This window comes from Lutzomyia longipalpis, chromosome 4 (genome assembly GCF_024334085.1).
Source record: "Lutzomyia longipalpis isolate SR_M1_2022 chromosome 4, ASM2433408v1".
Classification (NCBI taxonomy): domain Eukaryota; kingdom Metazoa; phylum Arthropoda; class Insecta; order Diptera; family Psychodidae; genus Lutzomyia; species Lutzomyia longipalpis.
Window position 1 is genome coordinate 1,141,098 of NC_074710.1, and position 11,652 is coordinate 1,152,749.

At 33.8% G+C, this 11,652-nt stretch overlaps 1 protein-coding gene across 5 annotated transcripts in view; it reads right to left on the reverse strand.

The window, feature by feature from the left end:
* The window catches only part of LOC129795459 (adenylate cyclase type 2), a 38,509-nt gene extending 28,494 nt beyond the window's left edge, over window positions 1-10,015 (reverse strand). For 4 of the 5 annotated variants that reach the window (XM_055836749.1, XM_055836748.1, XM_055836747.1 and 1 more), the window contains exons 1-2: window positions 7,220-10,015; window positions 3,030-3,396 (exon numbers count right to left, since the gene is read on the reverse strand). In XM_055836749.1, the coding sequence (XP_055692724.1) occupies window positions 3,030-3,075 (46 nt within the window). In that variant the 5' untranslated portion in view covers window positions 3,076-3,396; window positions 7,220-10,015. The remainder of the gene's footprint in view (window positions 1-3,029; window positions 3,397-7,219) is intronic. The other variant, XM_055836746.1, reaches the window with a different exon arrangement.
* Between the last annotated feature and the right edge of the window lie 1,637 nt (window positions 10,016-11,652).

Consider the following 11,652-nt stretch of genomic DNA (forward strand, 5'->3'; position numbering starts at 1 on the left):
TTTTTTAATGCCCACAAGATGAGTGAGATAATTGATTCACGTCAAACATTTTCTGCGAAATCATCACTGATTGAGTTTATCTGATGGTGATGCTCAGCAGAACATTCGTCATTCGGTGCATTGTTATTGCCATCAATTTAATGGGAGGGGAGGGCATTAAGAAATTAGAGCAGAAATTGAAAGGAAATTCTAATTTAAGATTACTTTTTTGCAATGACTTCTGTGGGTCTTGCAATTTAGATTAATTATTCAATTAATTTTCTCGTTTTGGTATTCGTAGATTGAGGAGTTTTAAGCTCTGTTTTAGCTCAATTTAATTTAATTTCATGAATTTGCCAAAAAGTTTAAAATCAAGACAAGTTTTCTTCCCAAGAATGTAAAAAAAGGAAGAAGATAATTTTATAAAAAAGATTTTCAATGAAACTCTCTTTTTTGAAAATTATATAACGATTTTTAACTTGTTAAATAATCAGTAGAAATTAATAGAATTTTCTTAAACATTTTAAATGGGTATAATATTGTTCCCTTAATGATATTTTCCTTAGAAAAAAATCATTAGAAAAAAATATGAAAACTTCTATTAGAACTATTAATTGTTAATAAACATACATTTTTAAATAATTTCTCACTGAATTTCTACTTTTTATAAGTAAAAAAAAATTGCTCAAAATGAATATATTTTTGTGTTTTGTGTGGCATTTTATGACCTACATCAGTGCGGAGATTAACGTTGTCGTGATCTTGAGCTCAATGTTCCATCTAATTTATGTTGTATCGCATCAGAATGCTTTTATTTTGAGATTTTGCTTTCTCTCAATAATTCACATGTTTACAGAGTGTTTGTTTATTAATAAAGAAGAAGTCAAAAGACTCGGATTCCCTTCAAAAATTTTCCCTCATTCTCTTTCTCTCGAAGTTTGTGGGAAAAACATTCTGCAAGAGGAGTTTTTCATAAAACATAATTTAAATTGGATACCGTGACGGTGTATATTATGGTTAAAATTTATACATTTGTAATTAAATCAGGGACAGATTCGTGAATGGAAGAGAATTTTCATGAAGTTGGTGTTGTGGCATGAACCCCAACAGTTGTTAGAAAAGTTTTCAATAAGCATAAACCAAAAGTCCATTGAAAAGTCTTCACATCTCAAGAGGCACGCACCCGCCCCAAAGAAGTTTTGCATAAAATCCCCACATAAAAGGTAGAGAGAGAAGGATGTTGGGTTTGTGGCAGAATGTGGCCAAAGTTCAACAAGTTCTTCATTATGTTTAATAATTCATGAAGATAGCGGTAGGGTGCTTCTTCGATTTCATCTTTTCGTATCACGTTTCGAGGGTGTGGCATTAAACATGCGAGAATTTTCATTGTAAAGAAAAAAATGAGAAGCTCGGAAATCACTCCACATTCCCAACACCTTACGGCAATTGGAAACCACCTACATTTTCTCCCGAAAAAAGCACACGCCGCACTGGAAAATGAAAGATTTCTACATGCTCATTTTGAATGGGATTTTTCGTTTGATGTTTGCCGGTGCGAAAGAGAGAGAGAGTGGGAGAGTGAGACAGAGGAAAAGTGAGCATGGTTCTTTTCTTTTTTTCTTTTTGTAAAATTGAGGTTTTTCCCGCACCATTCTCTCCAATTATTGTTAAAATAAACAAGAGCTTTTCTGCTGGAGGAACAAATGAATGGGGTCTCGTTGTTTTTTTTTGCAGAATTTCTCTTTAATTACAATCCTCCCGCACACGAAGGATGAATGCCTGAAAGGAGCTTTATAATTTAGAGAAAAAAAAATGCAGTGTCAGAGCTTTTCTATGCGCGGGGAAAGGTAAATAGAAGGAAAATGAAAAGTGCAGACTACATCAAGAAAAGTACCCAATTTTTTCAATCAGGGAAATTTTTTTTTATTAAAAAGTCCTTGCGTGTTTGATTGCTATATTTACATCCTTTCTAGTTTTTTTTGATTTGTAAGAAAGTCATATTTTTTTTTGTTAAAAAAAAGATAGAATATGGAAAAGGAGTTTTCCTGATTCTGTATGGAAAATCTCCTCATTCGAGGAACACCACGCGTAGTCTTTTTGAAGAGGATAAAAAAAATGAGGAAAGAATCACAGAGAATATGAAATCGTTAAGGAGACTTTATTTTTTTTTACTAAGAAAGTTAGTAAAAATTTGCCCAAAAATTCAGACAATGACGTCACTATTTTGTTTCTAAATTCTTCAATACATGAAGCACACTGAACTAAATTGATAGAAATCATTGACGAAACATCAGTATAAATGTTTCATGCATTTAAAAAGATTAAAAAAAAAACACAATAGTGACGTCATTGTTTGCATTTTTCAGTAAATTTTTGCTGGCTTTTCTCAGTTTATTTCAGAGTAATAAATATGAATTCTTTCTTGGCGATTTCTTATTCTTCTTGAATATCTGAAAGATTATTTGTGTTTCCTGATTTTTTCCTCGAATGAAGGTGTTTTACCATACATAATGAGTAAACACCTTTTAGAAAATTAAATTGAATCCGAATTTTTGCCAAATTTTCAGTGAAAATTCAATTCAAGCTCTTTAAATTATAAATTAAAAATTTTCCCCTGTGATGAGCTTGAGTTAAAAAAAAAATATGAAGAATTAAAAGAAAATAGACTTCAGTGCATCGCGAAAAGCTTCCTTTATTTTAATTGATCAAACAGTCAATAGAGAAAACATTTTCTTCTATAAAAAGAAACCTTCAACGTTGTTTAGCCATGCCCTGAGTAACTTCCGCTACGTCTCCAATCCTTGTGACAGAATTCAATTAAATTCCCTGCACATCCCGCATTGGCTTATTAAATATTCTCATCTCATGTGTTTTCCAAGCGGGAGTGCCTTTCAATCACATTTTTTTTTGCTCCGGAAAGCTTTACTAATCGCACTCATGTGGGGTTGATGGAAGATATATATGAAGAGCATGCGAAGAGTGACTTTGGTGGGGGCGGAAGGGGTTGATCGCTTGAGGATATATAAATTTTTGTTTCATGATATACTCACCGGAAACAACCTCGGAATTGTCATCAATCTCATCTCTGTCGGACATTTTTGTGTAGAGCCTGCAGCACTTTTTATTGCAATTTTTAATTAAGAGACTCAGGTGCTCTCTTGTCACACTACTGGCTAAAAAAGTCCATATATATTGCGAAAATCTCCACCAAAAATATCCTTCAAATTGATGTCACTCGCACCGAGAGATGGCTTTTCATTTTCACAAAAAAAAGCCCGTCGAATGTTATTTTATATGTTGCACTAGAAATTATTCATTTTATCGCGTTTTTTACCTCCATTCCACTCACAGTTCTTGTTAATTGAAAATATATTTTTTCCCCATTGATTACAACTTTTCATTGATGATGGGGTGATTCTGGAGATAATACAAAAGAAGTTCATCCAACAATAAATTCTAAAACTACCAACACATTTTGTGTCAATGCCAAAGCTCACACCTTTAGCAGCATTGAAAGAAATTTAAAATAAAAAAAAAATGTGTTTGCTGATGGCAAAAATAGAAATTATATTTATTGCGTTGACGCTGACATCGTTATTAGTGTAAAAGCATGTAAAAGTTTCTGCTTGTTGTGTTATAAATTGTGTGCTATACAAATGTGGATTTTCACATAGAACATTCTTATTAAAATTTATTAATAAAATTCCTACGTGAGAGTCAAAATTGCACGTTAATTTGAACATTCCCAGCTCATTTTCTCTAAAATATTTTTCTCAAAATTTTATAAAAGCGCATGAAAAAGGATTTTTTTTTATCATTGAATGTTGAACATGAAAGTGGAATGTTAAACAAAGAGATGGAAGATGGTTTGAATCCTTTGAGTGGGACAAAAGGAGAATTTAATTCAGAATTAGTATTCTTCCACTACGTACAGAGATTAAGAAAATATTTTTGGTTTGATTATAATTCAATAGGAATGCGTCCAAGAAAAGGAAGAATTTGGGCTTTCAGCAGAGAATTTTGCATAAAATACATAATTATGCTTTTACCCAATAGAGAGAAACTCTGTAACAATTCAAAGGAATTATTGCAAAATTTTAAGATATTTAATTAGGAAACTTAATAACATTTAATATAAAAATACACTGTCATTCAAATTTTTGTTATCAGTACTAAAACATTCACTGATGGATATTTAGTAGAGAATATTACCAAAGAAAATTTTACTAAAACTTCAGTAGTTGCCCAAAAACTTTTTTTTTCGTACCGTAAATAGGAAATTTAGTTATGGCTGCTATAAATCTACGTACATCTTTATGCTAATATTATTTAGACTTGCTTCTTAAAATTTTAATTTACTTAACTAAAGAATTTTAATTGTTGCTTACTGGAAACTTTAGTAAAGATTTTAAATGAAATGTCTAATAAAGTTTAGTTGGAGTTTAATTCATAGAGTATAGAACTGAAAATTTGAGTTACCTTTACTAAAAAATATTCATATCTAAACAGAAGTTTAGTGAAGATAACCAAAAGAATTGGTGATTCCAGGCACAAAGACTAAAATTTTCTGTTATAATACTAAAATTTTTAATTAATGTTTCAATACTACAGACTTTAGTAGCAGTTTACTGAAATTCTGAATGACAGTGTACCCTTTGATTAAAATAAAATTAATAAGGCACAACTTATGACATTTACAAACACAACGATTCAATTACAAATTCAAAAAATCTATTTTCAAGGATTTTAAGCGTCATTTTATCTTGCAAATTTAATCTCATTCAAGCTGAAATAATATTAAACAAGTCAATAAAAAAAAATTATTTAGCACAATGTTGGAATAGTCAAGAAGCGGAAGGCGTCAGTAATAAAATAATTTTAATAAACAATATTAATATTTTTGATTGATTTAAAATAAATGAAAGGAAATGAAAGCCTTCAAAAATAATTAAAATATCTCTTTCTCAAACTTTCTTCTCTTCTCGTCTCATTGGCGATTTTTTTTATTAATTTTTAATTCTGTACAAGATTACGCGAATCCCGTGGTTTTATCACACTATAAAACCCACGAGGTCCTGCTTCACCTACCGCCAAGAGATAAACAGCACAGGGCAAACAAATAAGCTGGTATGTCCTATTAATGCCTTTTATGTGGCTGTGCGTACCAAAATTGAGTAATCATGTTGCGAAGTGAAGCAAAATGACTAAAATGAATTGTTAATGCTGCTACTGCTAAATTGATGCCCTACTATTCATACAGAGCCTCCCCCGCATTGGTGATTGGGTGTCTATATAGTGCAAGTTCAAGGGGGAATTAGCAGCTCTGTGTAAACCCGATAAGGAGAGACAATTTCTATTTACTTTCCAGCTCTAATGTGTGACTCTTGTGCATGAGTTGAGCATCTCAAAAGTCTCTCAAACCACGTAGGAAATAATTTAATTTTTATTTTCTCAAAAATGCTTCTTGAGGGCGGGAGCAAAAGTTGGGAAGAAAGTTCAACGAAGTGAATGGGAAAAGTTTCTAGAGATGCTTTTCCAGCAGGAGAACGATGGCATTCAATAGAATAACCTCTTCTAAATTCACAACAATATGCCATAACTATACTGAAGGTATACAATTCCATTTTGAAACCTCCAGTGTGAGATTGTGGAGAAAAATGAAACTTTTCAGTGGAAGAGTAAATTGTTGAGCACAATTAATGCACAAGTGAAATGGTATCAAAATAAAAATGTGAGATGTTTTCCTTCACTCCGCTCTGGAAAACACACTCTTAATCTCTCAGATGATCCCTCGAGCGTTAAATCTCAACCTGCTCATTTTTTTTTATTCTTCTTTAATTCGCAAAACTTTTGTGCCTTTGAGTATCAATTTCACCGACTGGCAGTAAGTTTAGATAAGTAGTTTCTTTAACATTACTTATGAATTCAGTTTTTTGTTAAACCATCAAAGAAATTACAAATTTTTGATAAAAGTATTTTTATGAAATTGCGAAAACAAAAATCTTTCTGAAATCTCTATTGATTTAACCCTTTTTTTGCCCGTTAATTTTATCCATAAAAAACAGAGAGGTGACAAAACTCTTTTTTTAGTGAAGCTAAGCAAATTAATGGCGTAGAATCTCTTGTAAAACTCTTCTTTGCATCAACGACGCTTTGTAATTGAGTAAGGCGTTGATTGAAAAATTTTCCTTGATTTTTTTGCTATCAAAAATTGATAAATCAGAGATTTTCTTGGAAAATTGGGCCTATGTCATGCCTCTGTTCTAAAATTATATTATAATAATTTTTTTCTAAGTCAGAAATTGGTTAAATTTTCATAAAAGTTGGTAAAGAAGATGTTTTGACCGGGAAAAAAATGTTTTCTCAGATAATCCGCAGAAATCGTTATAATAAGATGGAAATTTTCAATTTTATTTGTAATAAAAGGTCACAAAAGGGTTAACAGATTAAAATTAACCCTTGGAGGATCCAGGTTTTTAACCTCAAAACTTGACTTTAATTTTCTCTCAAAAAGAAAATGTTTTTCCAACTTTTCTTTCGATGATCTTGAACTAATTGAAATATTACAAAAATAATGTGGAATTTATTACAAAAGGTTCAATAGATTTTAATTCTGTGGCAATTAATAAAAGTCGAATTGGTCGCTACGGCGAGGAAAATCCTCCAAGGGTTTATAAAGAGTTCGGACCTATCTTCCTCCATGGAGGGTCAGGCAAAATACTTAATTTTGTGTAAGAATTTCTATTAAAAAAAAAGAAGGAAAAAATCCGCCAGACTGCGCAATGATGGAGATAAATTCAAATTTTTTTTATCCATTCCCCATATTTGATACTCAAAGGTCATCACTTTCATCTCTCTCTCGGCATTTATATTGCGAGAATAAAGTGGAAACTTGGTGTGAAAATCTTGTGCGGATGCTCGACACTTTTGCCCCAAAGGAGTGTGTTGGTTCACGATGAGGGGGGGGCATGTATATGAAAACATATTTTTAGCTTTATCCGCGTGAAACAAAAATAATTCCGTCGTCGATTTAAAAGTATCACGCCGGTTCATCAGCGCAGGAGGATTGGAAAAGCGTGTGGTGTGTATTCATAAAATTGCGCCAAGATGATCATTTAGGCAATGATGTGAACACCCATGACACACTGTTTGGGAGTTTGCGAGGCATTCTTGGGGTAAATACGGATGATTTATCATCCTGCAATGATCTTCAAGTGCCACAAAATGAAAATTTTCTCACACTCTCTTCACAAAATCTGCCTGTATTCACTTATAATTGATTTTTAAATCATTCTGCGTTAACCGACACAAATAGCAAAACTTATCTATTTAATTTTCACCATAAGCGTGTACACTTTTCACCAGCACCCTGTACTTCCGGTACATATGTCGGTGCAAAATGAGACGCGTGCCACTTCCTGATGCCATGAAAAATGAAAGAAAGAAAGAAGAAATCTCCTTTGATTCCCCAAGAGACTTGTGGGTGGTTGCGGAAAAGCGTCTGGTATGTTCGTTATCTACCGCCAAACTGAACAGTAGATACTTTCTCAAAGTCACTGCCGACGTACTCCGACGCCGTCCCGCCGTGCCGAGAGAAACACGGCATTTTGGTGAGAACAGGGAAATGCCGAGAGAGAGAGTATCCCATTCACTTTTCCTGGCGCAACACGTGGAAAGTTTTTTTTTCGTGCGGAGTACGGGGGTGTATATGCCACCCATAAGACATACTCTTTCGCATGATTGACAAGGTAATTGTTTGTTTATCAACAAACAACCGTGTATGTCGTAAGTTCTCCAAATAAACTATTCACAATCGCAAACACATCTCCACTTCTGTGTCAATCCCCCTTCAAAATTTCCATAATTCTCTCCAGTAGAGACTTCCCCGTGTTGCCGCCCCGAGGAAGTATTTTATTCAAATTGATCTGCTTGTAAATGCTTTTAGTGCTACCGACAATTTTTCACTCAAGAACCCGCCCATCGAAATTCTATCACGCAATTAAGCCAATCAATAGAAATCTACCTGGAATTTGACGGATTTACTCCGTCTCAGTGAATATTTAATCACATTAAACTCACTCTCTGCACGTGGTCGGTCATGCGTTTAGTTTCCCGCCAAAATTCACGCGCGTTTGCGGGGGAAATGTGAATGAAACATTGAGAGCTTATGATACGACATCTATGCTTTAAAAATAAAAAATCCTCAACTTTGCAATTCAAACTTGTGAAGTTCGTTGGGATGGAAAGTTTACTATATACAATGGGTACAATATATAATAGTTGGGAAATCATGGGGAAGTTCTGAGAAGAAGTCGAAGAATGACTGAAAAGTTGAGATTTATGCAGATTAAAATTACTAAACCCCTTTTAACGGCTGTTACATTCAAATTAGCAGCTTTTGTCAATTGCTTGACATTCTTTTTCTTACGATTGACGTTTCTTTTAAATGATTTACATTTATTTTCTAATGCTTGAAGTTTATTCCAACGTTCGATGGTCCTCCTGTTTCAACGATTAATGTATCTTTTCTAATATTTAAGAATTATTAGGGTTTCTAACAGCAATTTGTGAAAAAGAATTTTTCTAAAAGTTAGATTCTTCGACTATTTTTAAGCACAATTCAAATGAGATAAGTAGATCAAAGGTATTCCATTCAGGTACATTGACTTTCTCACCTTCTTTGCACTTTAAATGCTAAAAGAGAAGGACAAAAATAAAAAAGAGACAATTTTTTGTCAGCAAAGAAGGACTCGAGAAATGCTCTCTTCTTTGTGGGAAATTAAATGGCATGTTGCATCACAATTGACGCGATGGAGAAAAGAAAAATACACACGGTGAGGGTTTGGTGGATGATGACAAAAAAAGTGCAAAAGTTGGTTTGTTGCGTGAAGATTAATGGCATGTCTTTGACGTTTTATTGTTGGTAAATGTGGCACCGTGAAGACTCCTTAAATCTGTTTATCATATTAATGCCAGAACCGGAGCTCGAGTGGATGCATCAATCTGATGGAGGGAAAGTACACGAACGATATGTCTTTGGGATTCTCACTATATGGAGTCAAAGTCAACCCCCTTGCGCAAGGCAACAATTGGCTGTTGACCAACAAACAGATTGTCAGTGAATGGGACAAACCCCGTGACAATGGGATGGCTGACATTTTGGCTGCGAGAGGGAAAGAAGTGTATCAAATGGGAATATGTGGGGCACACAAGGGCCTCGATAAATAATGAAGTCCTGAAGATATCACCTTTTTTCTTGTTACCTTTTACCTTGAATGCGCGCAGAGAGCTCCTTTAGCCGAATCAATTGTCACACACTCATATACGGGACCCCGCGCGTACCTGGCCCAGAGGACAATAAGATGGGATCTCGGGGTATTCTTCCCCGCATGTCTGTGTGATGTTAGACAAAATATTTATGATGTTATGAATATGGGGCGACAAAATATTGAGGTCTCTTTGGCATTGCATATTCCCCTTGTTCTCATATATTGAATTCCCAAAAAAAAACCTCCCGGACTTTTGCCTGAAACCCCGAATAACTACCTTAACTTCCCGGGAACAGGCACGATGCGCTGAATGATGATTTTTATATAGAGAAGAACAATACAAATAAATCATGACGTGAGATATTTATTTTGAGGGTCTCAAGATCCACAATTTATCCTGCACACAGCCCCAGATTTTACGTACTTCGCATCGATTGAAGACACAACCACGGTCCAAAGTCAAAAATGAAGATGAATGCGTTATGAATAAATTAAGATCACTGTCCCTAAAAATCTTTTATGTAAAGTAAAAAAAAAACCATTCTCTGCCCCAGAGACTTGCAATGATCTCAAAGACTTTTTTTTCCATCTCAATAGCTCTTGAAATTTTCCGTGGTTGGTACCTCTCGGTTCAAGAGGCTCTCGAGCGAAGCTTTAAAAGAATGGACAAAGATGAACTACATTATTGAAAGTTTTTTTTTTGGGTTGAGTTCTCTTGAATTTACCAAATGACATAGCAATGGTAGATTTTTGAGATTTTTGGGTGAAATTATTTGCTTATAAATAAATTCTTTTACTCAATGTGTGAGTAAAGGAGGTTATTTAGTGATATATATGAAAAATTTTCCTCTTTGAGGAACAATTTGAAATATTTGAAACATTTAAAGATACAAAAGAATACTCTATGTTTGTATTTTTGTGCACATTTATTTGCCGGATTTTCCTAGCTTTATTATAAATTTTCTTTAATAAAGAAGTTAACGGAAATAATCGGAATATTCTCAAATATTGTAGTGATTTGCGAAAGATATCAAAATATTGGTTTTTAGTTTCAAAATGACTCAGATTGAGAGGCAGAAGCTTAAAAAATTTAATTTAAGCCTAAAGAGGACTAAATTCAACACGAAAGGTGGTAAATTCAACTCTCAAAGGGGTTAATTTTTTTTTTTGATTTTATATTGTTCTGAGTTATTTGATTGTTAGCAAGGGATTTTTATGGTGAATTTAAATAGTCAGACCTTTGTAAATATTTGGATTATACGCCATGAAAACCAGAAGATTTTGTAGATAAGCACCCTTTTGATTTATTCTTCTTCCTCGAGTGAGAATTTTTTGTATATCAGTGAATAATCTCCTTCCTCAAATTTTCTTTGACCCTGCAAAAAAGATTTTCAATTCTTTTCTTCAATCATCGTTCGCACTATTTCGTCTTCTCGTCCGCTTCCCTGATTGCCGCTGTAATGCGGCTTATTATGAGAGCCAAATACATGGTGTATAACCGAAGTATAGCGCTCATATGGAAAATTCGCCACAATATCTTCTTACAAGACATTAAAGAAATAGAAAAGAAAACAAATATTAAATTATATTCTTACTAGGTTTGCAATTTGCAATTGAATCTCTGGCAATGAAATTTGAAGCCAAAACTATAAAGTGAAATATCTATAAATTTCTCATTATATATCTATGTAAGACTATATACATTCATATATTATTTAAGTTCTTCCCATGGTAAAATAAGTAAAACCCTCCCATATTTTTTTCCATTGCATATGGTCCATCGTAACTCACTGCCAATAGGCCATTTAAGTCATCATGAGGGGAAGCGATCTGCAGTATGGGACAAAATCACCTCCCATAAGAAAATGACCCCGCAGAAAGTACCTCAAAATCGAGTTTGGTTTTCTCTAACCATCCAGTTTTCTCTTATACTCTTCTCACACCACAGCTGAACATCTTTCACTTTGGTGAGAAGTTCTTCAGCCCCATAAATTACGCTGTAGCTGATATTAAAAGGCATGTGAAATGAATCTGATGGCGATATCAGGCATTTCCTCAGGTGGATTCTTCACCAATGTTAAATGGCTAAATGTATAATTAGCCGTGGTGGATATGAGAAGGCTAAAAGAAAAAAAATTTAGTCACGTTCCACTTGAAATTTGGCGAAACACGCACAAAGCGATGGCGTTATCAATTTGCCACCCGAAAGCAATCAAAACCGTCCTTTTTTCGCGTCTTTTCTTTTCGGCAGGTAATCTCGCTGGTGGGAAGATTAATGGAGGAAGCGTTATGATTTTGTTTTTTGAATATAGATGGCGGGTAATTTTAAATTTTAATTGACAGTAAAAATATTTAAATGTCAAATTTTTTATTGTTGCTAATGTCAATAATTGAAAAGTAAATA